Genomic DNA, 22,161 nt, shown 5'->3' on the forward strand with positions numbered 1-22,161 from the left:
GAGTTTGCTCTGGGTGCTCAGCTTTCCTCCCACACTCTAAAGATGCGCTGGTTAATAGGTCATATGTGTGTAACTGGGCCGCGCAGGCTCATTGGACCAGAAGGGTCTATTAACCGCGCCGTACCTTGAATTAAAATTTATAAAAGTAAATGTGATCTAAATGACTTTGACCGTGGAGTGATTGCTGGTGCCAGACGGGGTGGTTTGAGGATCTCAGAAGCTGCTGATCTCCTGGGATTTTTCACACACAAGGGGAGAAAAAAACCAGAGGACACGGGTTAAGGGTGAGGGGGGAAAGTTTAAAGGGAACATTTGGGGGGACTTCTTCACACAGAGAGTGGTGGAATGAGCTGCCAGACGAGGTGGTAAATGCGGGTTCTTTTTTAACATTTAAGAATAAATTGGACAGATACATGGATGGGAGGTGTATGGAGGGATATGGTCCGTGTGCAGGTCAGAGGGACTAGCCTGAAAATGGTTCGGCACAGCCAAGAAGGGCCAAAAAGGCCTGTTTCTGTGCTGTAGTTTCTATGGTTCTATGGTTCTAGAGTTTACAGAGAACGGTGTGGAAAAACAATAAACATCCAGTGAGCGGCGGGTCTGTGGGAGAAAACCCATTGTTAATGAGAGAGGTCGGAGGGGAATGGCCAGACTGGTTCAAGCTGACTGAAACTCCATTAACCACGCGTTACAACAGAGGTGTGCAGAAGAGCATCTCTGAACACACAACATATCGAACCTTGAAGTGGACGGGCTACAGCAGCAGAAGACCATGAACACACACTCAGTGCTCACTTTATTAGGCTACTGCTACACCTAACAAAGCGGCCACTGTGTTATGTCGAGTAGGTGGACAGAAGGAGATTTATTCATTTTTATTTGGAAATATGGCGTGGAACAGGCCAATGAACCGAGCTGCCCAGCAACCCACCAATTTAATCCCAGTCTAATCACGGGACAATTTACAATGACCAATCAACCTACTAACCGGTACGCCTTTGGACTGCGGGGGGAACCGGAACACCCAGAGGAAACCCCCGCAGTCACGGGGAGAACGTACAAACCTCCTTGCCGAAAGTGCGGAATTGAACTCTGACATTCCGGGCTGTAATAGCGTTGTGCTGACCTCTACAATACCCTGGGCGTACAGGAGACAGTTGGGCGGGTACACGGATTGGACAGGTTTAGAAAGTGATGGGCCAAACACTGGCAAGCGGGTCTAGCTGGGATGGAGCACCTTGGTCAGCATGGAACGGACGGGCCGAGCGGCTGCCTCCCTACTGTGACAGTCAAGCTCCCATTCTGTTCCCTGCTGCAGGCACTACACTCTCACTGCTAGCAACACATTGATTCACTGGACTGGGGCTGATGCCTGACCGCTCCAGAGACCCGGGTCCCCTCCCCACCTCGTCAGCTGTCACAGTTCCAGGCAGATGTGATAAGCCGGGAAAACACATCACTCCTTTATGACGGAGAAACTTTCAATATTCATTAACCTCTCTCACACTTATGACCTTTCTCAGGAAAGGCATGAACGGGGGAAAACGTACAATTTCCCACAAGAATCATTGCAATTGGACGTCTTTAGACCGGGAGAGACGGGGGCGTGCGTGCATGTGTGTCGACCCTCCTTCCTCTCCCCCTGCCTCTTCATTCTGGCATCTTCCCCCTTCCTTTCCAGTCCTGACGAAGGGGTCCCTGCCTGAAACATCGACTGTATTCTTTTCCATAGACACTGCCCACCTGCTGAGATCCTCCAGCATTTTGTGTGTGTTGCTTTGCATTTCCAGCATCTGCAGAATTTTCGTGTTTACTATATTGTGTGTGTGTGTGTGTGTGTGTCTGTCTGTCTGTCCCAGCATGTGCATATGGTCTGTACGTTCTCCTTGTGACCCCACGGGTCCCCCCCCCCCGGTACTTTGGTTTCCACGTACATCCGACAGTTGTGTGGGTCAGTGAGTTAATCCAAAGGTCCTTATTAAACGACAGCAAAACACATCAAAGTTGCTGGTGAACGCAGCAGGCCAGGCAGCATCTATTGGAAGAGGTACAGTCGACGTTTCGGGCCGAGACCCTTCGTCAGGACGAACTGAAGGAAGAGTTAGTAAGAGACTTGAAAGTGGGAGGGGGAGGGGGAGATCCAAAATGATAGGAGAAGACAGGAGGGGGAGGGATGGAGCCAAGAGCTGGACAGGTGATTGGCAAAAGGGATATGAGAGGATCATGGGACAGGAGGCCGAGGGAGAAAGTAAAGGGGGAGGGGGAACCCAGAGGATGGACAAGGGGTATAGTCAGAGGGACAGAGGGAGAAAAAGGAGAGTGAGAGAAAGAATGTGTGTATATAAATAAATAACGGATGGGGTACGAGGGGGAGGTGAGGCATTAGCGGAAGTTAGAGAAGTCGATGTTCATGCCATCAGGTTGGAAGCTACCCAGACGGAATATAAGGTGTTGTTCCTCCAACCTGAGTGTGGCTTCATCTTTACGGTAGAGGAGGCTGTGGACAGACATATCAGAATGGGACTGGGACGTGGAATTAAAATGTGTGGCCACTGGGAGATCCTGCTTTCTCTGGTGGACAGAGCGTAGGTGTTCAGTGAAACGATCTCCCAGTCTGCGTCGGGTCTCGCCAATATATAGAAAGGCCTCAGGCCTCGCCAATACAGAGAAGAATACCCCTTGCCCATCCTCTGGGTTTCCCCCCTACCTTTTCTTTCTCCCTAGGCCTCCTGTCCCATGATCCTCTCATATCCCTTTTGCCAATCAACTGTCCAGCTCTTGGCTCCATCCCTCCCCCTCCTGTCTTCTCCTATCATTTCGGATCTCCAGCTCCCCGTCCCACTTTCAAATCCCTTACTAGCTCTTCCTTCAGTTAGTCCTGACGAAGGGTCTTGGCCTGAAACGTTGACTGTACCTCTTCCTAGAGATGCTGCCTGGCCTGCTGCGTTCACCAGCAACTTTGATGTATGTTGCTTGAATTTCCAGCATCTGTAGATTTCCTTGTGTTTGCCTTTTTAAAGGACATATCACCATATAGAGTCTGGGAGGAGTTGAGGGAAAGGCGGATGAGGTGCTGGAGGACTGGAGGAGAGCTAATGTTGTTCCGGTTTTGAAGAAAGGCTCTAAGAATAAGCCGGGAAATTATAGCCTGGTGATTCTGACATCGGTTGTGGGAAAGTTATTGGAAGGTGTTCAAAGGGACCAGATACATAAGCATTTAGATAGACTGGACTAATGAAGGATAGTTAGCATGGTTTTGTGTGTACTAAATCGTGTCTAACCAATGTTACAGAGTTTTTCAAGGAAGTTACCAGGAGATTTAATGAAGGCACGGCAGTGGATGTAGTCTATAGGGGCCTTAGTAAGGCATTTGACAGGGTCCTGCACCAGAGTCTGGTCAAGAAGCTTCAGTCGCTCAGCATTTGGGATGAGGTAGTAAATTGGATTAGATGTTGGCTTTGTGGGAGAAGACAGACAGGGTAGTAGAGGGTTGCTTCTATGATTGCAGGTCTGTGACTAGTGGTGTGCCACGGGGATCGGTGCTGGGTCCTTTAACATCTACATCAACAATCTGGATGAAATAATGTGGTGAGAACAGATGTGATGGTGTTGCTTAAGGGACATTTAGACAGACACATGAATAGGCAAGGCATGTATCAAGTATCATGAGCAATTTGGGGCCCCTTTTCTAAGAAAGGACGTGCTGACACTGGAGAGGGTTCAGAGAAGGTTCACCAAAATGATTCCAGGATTGAACGGCTTGTGATATGAAGAATGAGGGGTGACCTTATTCAAATCTATCGAATGGTGAAAGGCCTCAGTAAAGTGGATGTGGAGACGAAGTTTCCTATGGTGGGGGAGTCAAAGACCAGAGGACACAGCCTCATAATAGAGGGCTGTCCTTTTAGAAAGGAGATGAGGAGGAATTTCTTTAGCCAGAGCGTGGTGAATCTGTGGAATTCTTTGCCACAGGCGGCTGTGGAGGCCAAGTCTTTATGTATATTTAAGGCAGAGGTTGATAGATTCTAGATTGGTCAGGGGGAGAAGGCAGGAGATTGGGGCCGAGAGGTAAAATGGATCAGCCATGAAGAAATGGTGGAGCAGACTTGATGGGCCAAATGGCCTAATTCTGCTCCTGATGGTCTCATTTGCAGGCAGATAGAATTAGCTCAACTTGGTATCATGCCTGATGCGGATATTGTGGGCCAAAGGGCCTGTTCTGATATCGTACTGTTTGATGTTGCTTGTTACTCCAATACCTGGACTTCAGCTGCCCTTGAACCAGTTACAAAACTTTATTGAGGTTCATGTGTGAATACACTTCCAAGGAGGATGCGGCTGTGGCAGCAGAATTGTTGACATGCATCGTTTAACCACTCACACCAAACTCATCATAAAAACTCACATTCACACCACACAAAATCTACTGTAAAGTTTATATTTTAAAAAAACACATACAATCTGGAGCTTGTAAACTGGGAGACGGGAATGTCTTGTATGGACTGGAAGACTGCATCTGGGAGCGGGGAGGGGTGTTTTTTTTTTAGGAAATCTCGTATCCTGACAGTGATCCTGGGACCAGCCAGTTGTCACGGATTATCCCAGGATTTATCCCGTGCAGTGCCTCTGATTAACAGGAGTCGGGTGGCATTCCACTTCCAGGCAGAGGAGATGCATGACTAGAAGGTGGGACAATTCCCAGGATTATTCTGAGGGATTGTGTCTGAATGACTTGGGGGGGGGGGGGGAGAGAGAGAGAGGCCAACATCCTCACTGATGCCCAGTGGGAGGTGAGGGTTGGGGAAAGCCCTGTCATTTTGGGGGAAGAATTCCTGAGTCGGAGGTACCGTTGGACGTATTTCCTCGCACACTGATTGCTTTTCACCGGGACCGGTCATCCCAGGATGGACAAGTAGCTGGGATTGTTACATCCTCCTCCAAATGAAGGGACGTCCTTTTAGAACCCAGAGGAGGAGGGATTTCCTCAGCCAGAGGGAGGTGACTCTGTGGGACACGTTGTCACAGAGGGCTGTGGAGGCAGAGATCGAGGAGGTTTGTGATTGGTAAGGGGGTTCAGGTTTACGGAGGGCAGGCGGGAGAAGCAAGTTAGAAAGAAATATCAGGCATGATTGCGTGGCAGGGCAGATTCGATGGGCTGAATGGCTAATTCTAATCCTATGTTTTATAGTCTTATGGCTCCTCCTTGTTTTCCCAGTTCCCAAAATGCTGTGCAGAAAGAGAGGGACGATGAAGGAATTAGGGTTGGAAAATCCCGGGGGAGGCTGGCCCAGGGTCTCCAAGCCTTCTTTGCGGTGAGCGGGGTCGTAAACCGATGGCGGGAAGTAAGAGAATGGCAGGCTCACTCCAGGATGGCCAGCGACCCAGTTGTGTTGTTGGAGAGGTCCTGCCCATGTCCGAAATACACTGGGAATTCTGAACCTTCCGACAGCGCAGATGAGGTCCAAGTCTGGACCGTACCAGGCCTCCGTCGCCCTTACTTCACCCTCACCCGGGTCTGTGGGGGTGCGGGGGGGGCCTTCTCCTTTGCAAGAAGGTTGGGATATTCACTTCTGCTCAGTGTCCTGTCTCCCCACGGAGAGAAACCCTGTCACAATACAGCACGCGCCCTTGTTTACACACGAGGGGAGGAATAAATATTATTGACATACCAAATCCCCCTTCACTTGCGCACGCACACACACACATCACCGTGGCAACTGTTCTTCCTGCAGGAGCCTACGTTCTTCAAGAACTTCATATAATCCGGCATGTGAAGCTGGGAAAAAGGATTTGGCATTTGGGAAGTTACGTTCGGGCGAGGAACCGCAGTGGTCCCCTAACAGTATAAACACACAATGTCCGTTCTCTCCGGCTGTGGTCACAAGTTCCACTTGACCTGGTGGAGATGTGCGTTCCTGAGAAAAGCACCCAGAGGAAGCGAAGCACCTCGACAGAGACATCCACTGCAGGCCCAGTGAACGGAAGGGAAACCCCAAAGGCTCCTGGGTTGTTATCTTTGTTCTCGTTGGGTATGTGGTCCTCAGCAGCTTACGAGACTTAAAGCAGAGTTCGGTGGCATTTACGGAAGTCGAGCGTCGGGTGGCGGACGTCCAACATCACCTGCAGCTCTCGTCTGTGAAGGGAAGGGAAGGGAAAAACAACATGGATTACGGGAGGAAGGAAGTGTGTGGAGTTGATGGAAGGAGGTTCGTTGCCAGGGCTCAATCAACAAAGGCAGCAACTCCCATCCGCAGAGCAACTTTAACAATGAAACTGTTTCCAAGGCACAGACGCATCATCGTGACTGCAGGTCATGTAAATCAGCCAAGATCTTATGACGTCTCGGAGCATCAGCTGACTGTATTCGCTTCCCTGCTGCCTGAGAAAGGCAGATACCATTATCAACACAACTCTCACCCTGGGCAGATGGACTTCGACACAGATAAGTGTGAGGTGGTTCATTTTGGTAGGTCAAATTTGAAGGCAGAATATAATATAAATGGTAAGACTCTTGGCAGTGTGGAGGATCAGAGGGATCCTGGGGTCCGTGTCCATAGGACACTCAAAGCTGCTGTGCAGGTTGACAGTGTTGTTAAGAAGGAGTACTGCATGTTGGCCTTCATCAATCGTGGGATTGAGTTCACGAGCCGAGAGGTAATGTTACAGCTCTATAGGACCCTGGTCAGACCCCACGTGGAGTACTGTGCTCAGTTCTGGTCACCTCACTACAGGAAGGATGTGGAAGCCATAGAAAGGGTGCAGAGGAGATTTACAAGGATGTTGCCTGGATTGGGGAGCATGCCTTATGAAAACAGGTTGAGTGAACTTGGCCTTTTCTCCTTGGAGCGACAGAGGATGAGAGGCGACCTGATAGAGGTGTATAAAATGATTAGGGGCATTGATCATGTGGATAGCCAGAGGTTTTTTCCTAGGCTGAAATGGCTAACACAAGGAGGCATAGTTTTGAGGTGCTTGAAAATAGGTATCGAGGGGATGCCAGGGGTAAGTTTTTCACACAGAGAGCGGTGGGCGCATAGAATGCGCTGCCAGCGATGGTGGTGGAAGTGGATACAATGGGGTCTTTTAAGAGACTCTTAGATAGGTACATGGAGCTTAAAAAAATAGAGGGCTATGTGCTAGTCAGTTTCTAGAGTAGGTTACATGGTCGACACAACACTGTGGGCCGAAGGGCCTGTAATGTGCTGTAGCTGTCTGTCTATGGGCATTCCCTCTTCTCTCCCCCCCCACCCATCGGGCAGAAGTTAGAAAAGCTCGAGGACACCGGGTTCAAGCACAGCTTCTATCCTTGATGGGACCCCTTGTACAATTCAGATGGACCGCTGATCTTCCAGTCTACCTTGTCCTGGCTCTTGCACATTGTCTGCAAGTGTGACACTTCTCCCTTTCGCACGACCTTGCATGCTTCAGTATAGACTGGTCAGCCTGGTGGCAAGCAAACCAAGAACACGAGATGTTACAGCACACACAAAACGCTGCAGGGACCCAGCAGGCCAGGCAAGAGAGTAAACAGTCGACATTTCCGGCCGAGATCCTTCTCCACAGCTAGAAAGGAAGGGAGAGGATGCCAGAATATAAAGTGGGGGAAATGGGAATGAGGATGGCTGGACGGTGATAGGTGAAGCCAGGTGGGTGGGAAAGGTAAAGGGCTGGAGAGGAAGGAATCTGATCGGAGAGGAGAGTGACCACGGGAGAATGGGAAGGAGGAGGGAACCTAGGGGGAGGTGATAGGCAGGTGAGAAGAGGTAAGCGGCCAGAGAGGGGAATAGAAGAGGGGATGAGGAGGTTATTTCTTTTTACCAGAAGGAGAAATCGATATTCATGCAATTAGGTTGGAGGCTACCCACACAGAATATGAGGTGTTTCTCCTCCACCCCGAGGGCAGCCCCACCATGGCAGACGAGGTGGCCACAGACCGACTTGTCAGAATGGGAATGGGAATCTGAATCCGTGTTTGGCAACTGGGAAAGTTCTGCATTCCGTCTGGGTAGCCTCCAAACCGATGGCGTGAATATCGATTTCCCCTTCCGGTAAAAGATACTTTGCCTCCCTCTCCCCTCTTCTTCTATTCCCCACTTTGGCCTCTTACCTCTTCTCACCTGCCTATCACCTTCCCCTGGGTCTCCCTCACCTCATCTTTCTCCTATGGTCCACTCTCCTCTCCCATCGGATTCCTTCCTCTCCAGCCCTTTACCTTTCCTGCCCACCTGGCTTCCAGTCCCAAAGAAGGGTCTCAGCCTGAAACATCCATATTTGCTGCCTGGCCCGCTGAGTCCCTCCGGCATTTTGCGAGTGTATTGCTCTGGATTTCCAGTGTCTACAGAATTTCTTGTGCTTAGGAGAAGCTACGGATGCTGGAAATCTTGAGGACGTGAACAAGATGCTGGAGAAACTCAGCAAGTCAGGCAACATTGATGGAGGGGAGTAAGCAGCCAGTGTTTCTGTCTGAGGCCCTCCATCGACGGAAGTTCTGAGGAAAGCTGAGTTTATATTTGAGGCACTGAAGAATTGTTCACCAGGCAGAGTGACAAACTGCTCAGCATGTCGAGCAGCTCCTGTGGTGGGGCAGGGAAGAACTGCCGACGTTTCAGTTCAAAACCCTGGCAGGATCTGAAATGCCAACAACTCACTTCTCCCAACGGATTGCTCAAGCCACCGGATTTCTCCCACGGATTGAGAGAGCCTGCAGGTGCTGGAAAACCGGAGCAAGCAGACACAAAAGGCTGTCGGAACTCAACAGGTCAGGCAGCATCTCCGGAGGGGAACGGACGGTCAACGTTTCGGGCCGGGACCCTTCATGTGGACCAGACAGAACGAGGAGAGGTAGCTGGGAGAGAGTGTTATGGGGCAAGAGCAGGCAGGTGACAGGTTGATGCAGGTGAGTGGGGAACGATAGTCAGGCGATGGGAGGGGGGAATGGGAATGATGTAAGAAGCTAGGAGATGATAGGTGGAAGGGCTGAAGAAGATGGAACCTGATGGCAGAGGACAGTGGAGTAAAGGGCAGGAGGTGGAGAGGGGAAACGGAGGGAGGAACCTGTGAGTGATGGGCAGATGAGGAGGGTGAGGAAGGGGAAAGAGAAGGGCTGGTGGGAGCAGTAGGATGAGGGGCAAAACTGTTTTTTTAATCACTCACAGTAACAGGTCCTTCTGGCCCAGTGAGACCGTGCCATCCAATTACACCCACATGAACAATTAACCTACGAACCCGTACGTCTTTGGACTGCTGGAGGAAACCAGAGCACCCGGAGGAAACCCAGGTGGTCAAAGGGAATACAGTGGTGGGAATTGAACCCGGGTCGCTGGTGCAGTGTAGCGTTAGCCGCCAAGCTACCGTGACACCCCCTAAATGCTTCACATTCCAGCATCTGCATCTCCTGAGTCTCCTATGACGAGGGGTCGATCAGGTTGAGTCTGTACTCAGGGACGTACAGAAGGCAAAGTGAATTTATGGAAACATCCAGATACTTGACAAGCTGGATATTTCCCTTCGAGGGGCTACACAGCACTAGTGAACACAGTTTCATTGCCTTCATCGAGGGATCAGATGTGGAAAGGGTGAGCGGTTTCAAGTTCCTGGGAGTCAACGTCTCTGAGGATCTATCCTGGGCCCTACTTATCGATCCAGTTACGAAGAAGGCACGACAGTGGCTATATTTCATTAGGAGTTTGAGGAGATTTGAGATGTCACCAAAGATACTCGCAAGTTGAGTACATGGAGAGCATTCTAACTGGCTGCATCACCGTCTGGTATGGAGGGGTCACCACACGGGATCAGAAAAAGCAGCAGAGCGTTAGAAACACAGTCAGCTGCATCATGGACACCAGACTCTCCAGCATCCAGGACATCTTCACGGAGCAATGCCTCAAATAGGCAGCATCGATCAATGAGGACCCCCCTCACTCAGGACGTGTCCTCTTCTCATTCCCACCATCGGGTAGGAGGTACAGGAGCCTGAAGGCACACACTCAATGATTCAGGAACAGCTTCTTCCCCTCTGCCATCTGATGTCTGAATGGACATTGAACCCATGAACACCACCCCACTGCTTTTGCCCTCTTCTTAAAAATTATTTATTTAATTTAACATATATATACTTTCTGTAATTTACAGATTTTTATTATTATGTATTGAGAACATAATATGCAGAACACCAAATTTCACAACGTATGCCAATGATATTTAGCCTGATTCTGATCCTCCCATGTAAAATGGAGATGAGGGGCAATTTCCCCCACCAGAAGGACACAACTCTCTGCCCTGAGTCGGAATCACTGAATACCTCCATGGCAGAGACCGACAGGTACTTAAACTACAAGGGAGTGAAGTGAAGGGATGTGGGGAGTGAGAAAGAAACTGGTGTTGAGGCCGAGACTGATTCAGCTTACTGACGGAGATTGACCCACCAGTCTACTCATGTCTATTTACACTCTTAGCCCAGAAGGTCAAGAAGCAAAAAAACAAAACATTCATTTGCTCTCAAGTTATTGGATAAAGTTGGGTTGTTTACTGAAATGGAACTGCTAGTGTTATAGAAATAGATCCGGGAATTAAGGGGAAAACCAGACACAAGAGATTCTGTTGAGGCTGCAAAACTTCAGAATCGGAATCAGGTTTGTTATCACCGGCATGCGACATGAAATTTGTTAACTTAGCAGCAGCAGTTCAATGCAATACATAATCTAGCAGAGAGAGAGAGAAAAAATAATAATAATAAAGCATAATAATAGATAAACAAGTAAATCAATTACGTATATTGAATAGATTATTAAAACGTGTGCAAAAACAGAAATACTGTATATTAAAAAAGTGAGGTAGTGTCTAAAGCTTCATTCAGGAATCGGATGGCAGAGGGGAAGAAGCTGTTCCTGAATCACTGACTGTGTGCCTTCAGGCTTCTGTATCTCCTACCTGATGGTAACAGTGAGAAAAGGGCATGCCCTGGGTGCTGGGGGTCCTTAACAATGGATGCTGCCTTTCTGAGACACTGCTCCCTGAAGATGTCCTGGGTACTTTGTAGGCTAGTACCCAAGATGGAGCTGACTAGATTTATAACCTTCTGCAGCTTCGTTCGGTCCTGTGCAGTAGCCCCTCCATACCAGACAGTGATGCAGCCTGTCAGAATACTCTCCACAGGACGAGAGAAGTACAATTTGAGCAAAAGGGAAGACGGAGTTGGTTATCTAAACCTGAAAATCACATGCTGGAAATTGCTATCTTTCACACCTATTTAACTCTTTATTAGTTAGTGAGCCTGGTAAATTAACACCGCAGTTGGTCACCCTGTCTCTGACCTAAACAGCGAGCCTGTGGGTACATCAGAAATCCCACCCGAAAATAGCCACTTTCTGCCAATGTTTAGGCTCCATTCCACCCTCCATTCTGAGGGCCGGAAAACGGAACAAGACAATGAAAGTGTGTGTGAATGGGTGCATGCATGCTCATTTGTGTGTGTGTGTGTGTGTGTGTGTGTGTGCGCGCGTGCCTGTAGGTTTCTGTATATGCATGCTTGTTGGAAAATGATTCTTAACCGTTCACAGAGTGTGAGAGAACCCCACAGTACTGCTGGTTTTAAAGCTTTGTGCAGTTCCCTCTGCACCGTCCCATTAACTGTAAATGATCCCATATGCACCCCTGGGTGCAGCAGGTGGGCTGAGGGTGAGATGGGTTACAGGAAAATGAGTGAATGAATGGGGGAGATAGAAATGTTCTCAGAAAAATCAGTGATTGGGGATTCGATGGGCCAGCTAATCTTCTTCTACAATGCACATTGTAAACCACAGGTTGGACACAGAAACACACATAAAAGTTGCCGGTGAACGCAGCAGGCCAGGCAGCATCTCTAGGAAGAGGACCTGACGAAGGGTCTCGGCCTGAAACGTCGACTGCACCTCGTCCTAGAGATGCTGCCTGGCCTGCTGCGTTCACCAGCAACTTTTATGTGTGTTGCTTGAATTTCCAGCATCTGCAGAATTCCTGTTGGTTGGACACAGAGTAAAGTTGCTTCTGTCCTAACGTTGCCAAAGGGCGACGGGGGACAACCTGGAAGAATAAAGGTCCATCCTCTGTGCCCCAGCAAACAGCCCCAGGGCAGCAGCAGTCTGGGTTGGAGCAGAAGGTTCCCTCTACACTATCCGAACCTTCCCAGGGCAGGCATGGTCAGGTAAGGTCTAGAGTAAAGGAGCCATCGCTCTCGATCCTAATCACAAACTCCACATCAAAAGAAGATGGTGAGCTTTCTCAAGACATTTGGCACGGCTCCACAAACTGAAAATCACTGGCAGTGTTCCCATGGCAACAGGCCTTCTGGTAGCTTCACACCTCCAAGCCCTGCTGCCAACCCATTTCTCGCTCTCTAAGTGCAAACTTCAAAATAAATATGACAAATTCTACACCCAGCTTCGAACTCTTTGAGGTCAACTGAGGTTGGTGATCAGCTGTGGGGCCAGGGAGAAGAGTGGGGTGAGAAACCTCCTAACACGTTAGAGTGAAGATCTAGTTTAATACACGTGAGCAGTTCCAGCCTCCTGGCTGGGAATTCTCCGGATTATGACAGGGCCCTGGACACACCCCACCCCATCCTGCCTTTGTGCTGTAAATTGGCCAGCAATGTAACGAAAGATGATCATCTCCCAAAGATAATCATATGGTGATATTCCCAGTCTATGATACGGGATAAGTGTGATTTAGAGATGGTGATGTGCTCAGTCTATGATACAGGGTGAGAGTGATTTAGAGATGGTGATGTATCCAGTCTATGACAGAAGGAGAGTGTGATTTAGAGATGGTGATGTACTCAGTCTATGATACAGGGTGAGTGTGATTTTGAGATGGTGATGTATCCAGTCTATGACACAGGGTGACGGGGTGAGTGTGATTTAGAGATGGTGATGTACTCAGTCTATGATAGAGGGTGAGACTGATTTAGAGATGCTGATGTTCCCAGTCTATGATCGAGGATGAGTGTGATTTAGAGATAGTGATGTACCCAGTCTATGATACAGGGTGAGAGATGGTGATGCTCCCAGTCTATGGTACAGGGTGAGAGTGATTTAGAGATGGTGATGTATCCAGTCTGTGACAGAAGGAGAGTGTGATTTAGAGATGGTGATGTTCCCAGTCTATGATACAGGGTGAGTGTGATTTTGAGATGGTGATGTTCCCAGTCTATGATACAGGGTGAGTGTGATTTAGAGATGGTGATGTACCCAGTCTATGATACAGGGTGAGTGTGATTTAGAGATGGTGATGTTCCCAGTCTATGATACAGAGTGAGTGTGATTTAGAGATGGTGATGTTCCCAGTCTATGATACAGGGTGAGTGTGATTTTGAGATGGTGATGTACTCAGTCTATGATACAGGGAGAGTGTGATTTAGAGATGGTGATGTACCCAGTCTATGATACAGGGTGAGTGTGATTTAGAGATGGTGATGTTCCCAGTCTATGATTCAGGGAGAGTGTGATTTAGAGATGGTGATGTTCCCAGTCTATGATTCAGGGAGAGTGTGATTTAGAGATGGTGATGTTCCCAGTCTATGATACAGGGTGAGTGTGATTTAGAGATGGTGATGTTCCCAGTCTATGATACGGGGAGAGAGTGATTTAGAGATGGTGATGTTCCCAGTCTATGGTACAGGGTGAGTGTGATTTAGAGATGGTGATGTTCCCAGTCTATGATACGGGGTGAGTGTGATTTAGAGATGGTGATGTTCCCAGTCTATGATACAGGGTGAGTGTGATTTTGAGATGGTGATGTTCCCAGTCTATGATACAGGGTGAGTGTGATTTTGAGATGGTGATGTTCCCAGTCTATGATACAGGGTGAGTGTGATTTAGAGATGGTGATGTACCCAGTCTATGATACAGGGTGAGTGTGATTTAGAGATGGTGATGTTCCCAGTCTATGATTCAGGGAGAGTGTGATTTAGAGATGGTGATGTTCCCAGTCTATGATTCAGGGAGAGTGTGATTTAGAGATGGTGATGTTCCCAGTCTATGATACAGGGTGAGTGTGATTTAGAGATGGTGATGTTCCCAGTCTATGATACGGGGAGAGAGTGATTTAGAGATGGTGATGTTCCCAGTCTATGGTACAGGGTGAGTATGATTTAGAGATGGTGATGTTCCCAGTCTATGATACAGGGTGAGTGTGATTTAGAGATGGTGATGTATCCAGTCTATGACAGAGGGTGAGTGTGATTTGGAGATGGTGATGTTCCCAGTCTATGATACAGGGTGAGTGTGATTTCGAGGTGGTGATGTTCCCAGTCTATGATACAGGGAGAGTGTGATTTAGAGATGGTGATGTTCCCAGTCTATGATACAGGGTGAGTGTGATTTCGAGGTGGTGATGTTCCCAGTCTATGATACAGGGTGAGTGTGATTTCGAGGTGGTGATGTTCCCAGTCTATGATACAGGGTGAGTGTGATTTAGAGATGGTGATGTTCCCAGTCTATGATACAGGGAGAGTGTGATTTAGAGATGGTGATGTGCTCAGTCTATGATACAGGGTGAGAGTGATTTAGAGATGGTGATGTATCCAGTCTATGACAGAAGGAGAGTGTGATTTAGAGATGGTGATGTACTCAGTCTATGATACAGGGTGAGTGTGATTTTGAGATGGTGATGTATCCAGTCTATGACACAGGGTGACGGGGTGAGTGTGATTTAGAGATGGTGATGTACTCAGTCTATGATAGAGGGTGAGACTGATTTAGAGATGCTGATGTTCCCAGTCTATGATCGAGGATGAGTGTGATTTAGAGATAGTGATGTACCCAGTCTATGATACAGGGTGAGAGATGGTGATGCTCCCAGTCTATGGTACAGGGTGAGAGTGATTTAGAGATGGTGATGTATCCAGTCTGTGACAGAAGGAGAGTGTGATTTAGAGATGGTGATGTTCCCAGTCTATGATACGGGGTGAGTGTGATTTAGAGATGGTGATGTTCCCAGTCTATGATACAGGGTGAGTGTGATTTTGAGATGGTGATGTTCCCAGTCTATGATACAGGGTGTGTGTGATTTTGAGATGGTGATGTTCCCAGTCTATGATACAGGGTGAGTGTGATTTAGAGATGGTGATGTACCCAGTCTATGATACAGGGTGAGTGTGATTTAGAGATGGTGATGTTCCCAGTCTATGATACAGGGTGAGTGTGATTTAGAGATGGTGATGTTCCCAGTCTATGATACAGAGTGAGTGTGATTTAGAGATGGTGATGTTCCCAGTCTATGATACAGGGTGAGTGTGATTTTGAGATGGTGATGTACTCAGTCTATGATACAGGGAGAGTGTGATTTAGAGATGGTGATGTACCCAGTCTATGATACAGGGTGAGTGTGATTTAGAGATGGTGATGTTCCCAGTCTATGATTCAGGGAGAGTGTGATTTAGAGATGGTGATGTTCCCAGTCTATGATACAGGGTGAGTGTGATTTTGAGATGGTGATGTTCCCAGTCTATGATACAGGGCGAGTGTGATTTAGAGATGGTGATGTACCCAGTCTATGACAGAGGGAGAGTGTGATTCAGAGATGGTGATGTACCCAGTCTATGACAGAGGGAGAGTGTGATTTAGAGATGGTGATGTTCCCAGTCTATGATACAGGGTGAGTGTGATTTAGAGATGGTGATGTTCCCAGTCTATGATACGGGGAGAGAGTGATTTAGAGATGGTGATGTTCCCAGTCTATGGTACAGGGTGAGTGTGATTTAGAGATGGTGATGTTCCCAGTCTATGATACAGGGTGAGTGTGATTTAGAGATGGTGATGTATCCAGTCTATGACAGAGGGTGAGTGTGATTTGGAGATGGTGATGTATCCAGTCTATGATACAGGGTGAGTGTGATTTAGAGATGGTGATGTATCCAGTCTATGATACGGGGAGAGAGTGATTTAGAGATGGTGATGTTCCCAGTCTATGGTACAGGGTGAGTGTGATTTAGAGATGGTGATGTATCCAGTCTATGACAGAGGGTGAGTGTGATTTGGAGATGGTGATGTTCCCAGTCTATGATACAGGGTGAGTGTGATTTCGAGGTGGTGATGTTCCCAGTCTATGATACAGGGTGAGTGTGATTTCGAGGTGGTGATGTTCCCAGTCTATGATACAGGGTGAGTGTGATTTCGAGGTGGTGATGTTCCCAGTCTATGATACAGGGTGAGTGTGATTTAGAGACGGTGATGTTCCCAGTCTATGATACAGGGTGAGTGTGATTCAGAGATGGTGATGTTCCCAGTCTATGGTACAGGGTGAGTGTGATTTAGAGATGGTGATGTATCCAGTCTATGACAGAGGGTGAGTGTGATTTGGAGATGGTGATGTATCCAGTCTATGATACAGGGTGAGTGTGATTTAGAGATGGTGATGTATCCAGTCTATGATACGGGGAGAGAGTGATTTAGAGATGGTGATGTTCCCAGTCTATGGTACAGGGTGAGTGTGATTTAGAGATGGTGATGTATCCAGTCTATGACAGAGGGTGAGTGTGATTTGGAGATGGTGATGTATCCAGTCTATGATACAGGGTGAGTGTGATTTAGAGATGGTGATGTATCCAGTCTATGATACGGGGAGAGAGTGATTTAGAGATGGTGATGTTCCCAGTCTATGGTACAGGGTGAGTGTGATTTAGAGATGGTGATGTATCCAGTCTATGACAGAGGGTGAGTGTGATTTGGAGATGGTGATGTTCCCAGTCTATGATACAGGGTGAGTGTGATTTCGAGGTGGTGATGTTCCCAGTCTATGATACAGGGTGAGTGTGATTTCGAGGTGGTGATGTTCCCAGTCTATGACAGAGGGCGAGTGTGATTTAGAGATGGTGATGTTCCCAGTCTATGATACAGGGTGAGTGTGATTCAGAGATGGTGATGTTCCCAGTCTATGATACAGGGTGAGTGTGATTCAGAGATGGTGATGTTGGAGGTTGGTGTCAGGATTGGGGGATACACACATTGGGGGAAGGTTATGAGCAGGGCACACTCAGTAATGGAACAGCCCAACTGGGAAGTGTCCCGTTGGGAGGGTTGTGGAGGGCACTTCGATCTTGCCTCCTCCTCCTGATCCATGCCGAGACCCCTACCTACAAGCAGCGGTTTCCTGCGGACTGCCCTTCTGACCACGGGCGAGCCAGGCGCCTCCCGGCGAGAGACCAACGCCTCTTCCTCCTCCTCCTCCTCTTCCTCCTGAGGCTCTCGGACCTGGGGCAGCACCTCGTCCTCGCCTGCGCCAAACTCCGCCAGCAGCGCCAGCTCCGACGGGTACTCGAAGATGGACTCAGACTCGTTAAAAGAGATGTTCAACTGCAAGGAAAAGGAGAGGAAGGGAGAGGTTAAGGACCCAGGTAATGTCAGACATGAGCCCAGATGGTCTGTCCAACCATTGCCATTTCGTGTGACTGCCTTCGGAATCAGTGATTGCAAATGTCTGCCAGTGTACGGTGCAGAGCACTGTGACTGGCTCCAGCACGGCCTGGCACAACTTCTCCAATGCACAGGATCGCGGAGGGCTGGAGTGTCAGCCACCTCCATCACGGCACAACCCTCCCCACCCTCAGGGATGTCCTCGAGACGGCGGCACCTGCCAGGAAGGACCCTCACCACCAGATCATGCCCTCTTCACGTTCGTGCCATCTGAAGAACCACACTCAGAGTCTTAGGAATAGCATCTACCCCCTCACCATCACATTTCTGGCTGGCCCCTGAACCCATGAACACCACTGTCTTATTTCTCTTGAGCATTATTTATCTAATGTTGTACCGTACAGTTTTGTTTTAATGTTGCTGCTGCAAAATCAAGCTCCATGACACATGGAGCCTTAGAGAAGTACAGCACAGAAACAGAGCCCTTTGGCCCATCTAGTCCATGCCGAAACCACTTAGACTGCCTACTCCCACCGACCTGCACCGGGACCATAGTCCTACCATTGACGTGCCCATCCAAACTTCGCTTAAACATTAAAATCAAGCTCACATGCACCACTTGTGCTGGCAGCTCGTTCCACACTCTCACAACCCCCGGAGTGAAATAATTTCCCCTCATGTTCCCCTTAAACCCTTCACCTTTCACCCTTAACCCATGACCTCTGGTTGTAGTCCCACCCAACCATTGGTAGTAAATGTGATTCAGATTATGTTGATACCTCCAGACTTCCTTCTGTTGTAAGAGGCCACTTCAAACATCAAAGTCTCAGTTGCTGCAAAGAGAGATCTCATTGCTCTCAAAAAGGGACTCGAGGGGCAACTTCTTCAAGCAGTTGAAGCCGGTACATTATCAGCATTTAAGAGAGCCCTTGGACAGGTGCATCGCCAGGAGAGTTTTACAGAGGCCAAACTTGGGCAAATGGGTGCATTGCGCTGAAGGGCCTGAGACACTTTGACCCTCTGACACCATGTGACCCTGAGACACTTTGACCCTCTGACACCGTGTGACCCTGAGACACTTTGACCCTCTGACACTATGTGACCCTGAGACACTTTGACCCTCTGACACCATCTGACCCTGAGACACTTTGCTCCCCACTGAAGTTGAAGGGGGCCACCAAAAGCCAGTGCCTGCATCGGCCTCTCCCAGCCTACTTTGTAAATCCCTAGAAGGCACCACCGTTAAGTCACCTTTCACCCCTCCTCAGTCCACCAATCACTGCCTCGGCTCTCAGTCCTTCACCCAAAATGTCGCCAGTCCCCTCCCCTCCCCTCCCGCAGATGCTGCCCAACCTGCTGTGTTCTTCCAGCTGATCGTGCGTTGCTCCAGATTCCAGCGTCAGCTGGCTGGGGCGTCTCTACTTTGCAACTCTTGGAGCTGTGAACTGTGATGGCGGGGTGGGGTGGGGGGGGTGGTGGTAGGGGAGGAGCGGAGGGGCGTTGGTGGCTTGGGCTTCGGTCTAAAACAGAACCGAGGAGAGACAATAAACACTGGTCTCTTTGGCACTGCTGACAGTCTGAAAAGGAACAACATTTAGAACAAACTGCAATAAATCCCAACAGGAAGCTTCCTTCTAAAACTGAGGGAAATGGTCCGTCAGGACAAACCTGCCTGGATCTTGTTGAACAGGTAAACATCCAGTAAAACAGCTTGTACTGTCGGTACACGGCATTCCAGCCACCCCTGAGTAGTATTTGAGCACATCCTCCCATGGCAACTGCTAACTGTTTATGCTGAGAAAGGAAAGGACAGGTCACGTTGCAACACACACACAACGCTGGAAGAACTCAGCAGGTCAGGCAGCTTCTATGGAGGGGAATAAACAGTCGACATTTCAGGTTGAGGCTCTTCATCAGGGATAGAAAGACACCAGGAATACTTTGCCATCTTTAATTTCTCCGAGCAAGAGGTCCGATTTGGTGGGAGGAAGGCGACAGCTCAACTAGGTCAGGAGTTTGTGGAGATGCAGTATAGAACCAGAGACCCCTATAGATTTCTATAGGCACGCGGTGGAGGGCTTTCTGACTGGCTGCACCACCGCCTGGCGTGGAGTTCCAATGCACAAGGTCAGAGGAGGCTGCCGAGGGTTGTAGAGTCAGGTCCATCATGGGCACAAGCCTCCCCACCGGCAAGGGCAGCTTCAAAAGCAGGCACACCGAGACGGCAGCATCCACCACTCGGGATGTTCCCCACCCAGGACATGGCCTCTTCATTGATTCCAATGGGGAGGAGGTAGAGGAGCTTGAAGACCCACACTCAACGATTCAGGAACAGGAGCCTAAAGACCCACAGTCAGTGATTCAGAAACAGGAGCCTAAAGACCCACAGTCAGTGATTCCAGACATCCCACCTCTCCTGGAAGTTCCGGGAGTCTCCCGCATATTGATAGTGGCTCCCTGATGCCCGCAAGTTATATACAATATCACAGAAATCAATTTTTTTGAGAGCGAGCGAGCAAGAGAGTGTGAGTACGAGAGAGAGAGAGCGCGAGAGCGAGAGAGACAGTGAGACAGAGCGCGAGAGCGAGCGTGAAAGAGAGAGAGAGCGTGAGAGAAAGAAAGAGCGTCAGACAGAGCGAAAGAGAGAGAGAGTGAGAGAGCACGCGAGAGCGAGAGAGACAGAGTGAGCGTGAAAGAGAGCGAGAGAGTGTGAGAGAGACAGAGAGAGCGTGAGAGAGAGAGAGAATGTGAGACAGAGCGAAAGAGAGAGAGAGAGAGAGAAAGAGAGAGAGAGGGAGAGAGAGAGAGAGAGAGAGTGAGAGAGAGCGAGGGGCAGAGAGAGCATGAGAGAGAGAAAGAGCGACCACAAGAGAGAGAGACAGTGCGTGAGCAAGAGTACGCGATGGCAGAGTGTTCCAAAAAAAGAAAATATAAAATGTACGTCACCCCAGATTACACTAAAGTGTACCCCTGCCTAATAGGGGTCAAAAATAATGACAGTGTTGCCCGCTGCACTGTTTGCTACAGTGACTTTTCTATTGCCCATGGTGGGTTAAGACTGTAAAAGACATGTTGAGGTGAGTTTAACAGGTGTCATTCGTTCATTAGCATAGTTAACGTTATTTAAACTAGCTGGTTAGCTGCTGAGGAGCTGCTCTATTGCAGACATCCCACCTCTCCCGGAAGTCTCCCGCAAATTGATGGTGCTATCTCCCTGAAATGAGTTTTTGCAGGGTGGGATGTCTGCAGTGATTCAGGAGCCTGAAGGCCCACAGTCAGTGATTCAGGAGCCTGAAGGCCCACAGTCAGTGATTCAGGAGCCTGAAGGCCCACAGTCAGTGATTCAGGAGCCTGAAGGCCCACAGTCAGTGATTCAGGAACAGATTCCCCTCCACCGTCAGACTTCTGAATGGTCCATGAACATGACCTCATTATTTCTTCTTTTCTGCATGATTTACTTATTTGATATTTGTAATTTATGTCTTTTCACTGTACTGCTGCTGTAAGACAACACGTTGCGAGACAGGAATCTGTGATAATAAATCTGATTCTGAACGCTGCAATTCAAGTTACGACCATCTCTGTGGGATGCATAGATCAGACAACTCCACTCCCTTTCTGCTGGTACCGTACCGTACTTGCTGGTCTCAGTTGGAACTGGAAAGTTTCACCAATGTGACTGCCGGTTTCCACCCTCTCTCCCTTTCCCACAGTCCCCCTGACTCGCCCCTCCACAGCCTGTGTGTTCTGTGTCTGTCGGGCTGCTGTAAGCAAGTTTTTCAGTGCACCTGTGCATAGATGTACTGGCGCACATGACAAATAAACTCCACTTTGACGTTGAAGCTTCCGGTCCCAGCAGATGAGCTAAGAACCAATATCCACAGCTATCCTGACCACACCTTCCCCTCTGTCCCTCGCTTCCCTGTATTCAGTTCTCCCATCTTCTCTGCTCTGCCCTACACTGCAAGGAACTGCAGAGAGTTGTTGACACAGCTCAACACGTCACAGGAAACCACCCTCCCGTCAACGGACTCTTTCTCTATATTCCTTGCTACCTCAGTAAAGCAGCCAACATAATCAAAGACCTCACCCACCCTGGGGGAAGACGTTCCCTCTTCTCCCCTCTCCCAACGGGGAAGAGATTCAGAAGCCTGAAGGCTCGAGGACACCTTCTATCCCCATTATCAGATCATTGAATGGACCTCCAGTATGATAAGATGCACCCTTGACCTCACAATCTACCTCATTATGATCTTGCACCTATTGGCAGGTAGATAAATCCAATAACCTTAACACAATCAATGAAAGGCCGCACCAATGGGATTAATTTGTTAATTTAGCAGCAGCAAGTTCAATGCAATAAATAATATAGAAGAAAAAATAAAATAATCATAAATAAACAAGTAAATCAATTTATAGTATACGTAGATTGAATAGATTAATAATCGTGCAAAAAAACAGAAGTAATTGTATATTAAAAAAGTGAGGTAGTGTTCATGGGTCCAATGTCCATTTAGGAATTGGATGGCAGAGGGGAAGAAGCTGTTCCTGAATCGCTGAGTGTGTGCCTTCAGTGTTCTGTACCTCCTACCTGATGGTAACAGCGAGAAAAGGGCATGCCCTGGGTGCTGGGGGTTCTTAATAATGGACGCTGCCTTTCTGAGACACCGCTGCTTGAAGATGTCCTGGGTACTTAGTAGACTAGTACCCAAGATGGAGCCGACTAAATTTATAACCCTCTGCAGCTTCTCTAGGTCCCGTGCAGTAGCCC

The 22,161-nt window shown here is 48.6% G+C and overlaps 1 protein-coding gene across 1 annotated transcript in view; it reads right to left on the reverse strand.

Moving 5' to 3' along the window:
- Window positions 1-4,252: 4,252 nt before the first annotated feature.
- The window catches only part of ppp1r18 (protein phosphatase 1, regulatory subunit 18), a 39,424-nt gene continuing 21,515 nt past the window's right edge, over window positions 4,253-22,161 (reverse strand). Inside the window, exons 2-3 of the mRNA XM_063047447.1 lie at window positions 17,111-17,330; window positions 4,253-6,133 (exon numbers count right to left, since the gene is read on the reverse strand). Coding sequence (XP_062903517.1) covers window positions 6,117-6,133; window positions 17,111-17,330 — 237 coding nt within the window. The 3' untranslated portion in view covers window positions 4,253-6,116. The remainder of the gene's footprint in view (window positions 6,134-17,110; window positions 17,331-22,161) is intronic.

The sequence above is a fragment of the Mobula hypostoma genome, chromosome 5, assembly GCF_963921235.1.
Source record: "Mobula hypostoma chromosome 5, sMobHyp1.1, whole genome shotgun sequence".
NCBI classification, from domain to species: domain Eukaryota; kingdom Metazoa; phylum Chordata; class Chondrichthyes; order Myliobatiformes; family Myliobatidae; genus Mobula; species Mobula hypostoma.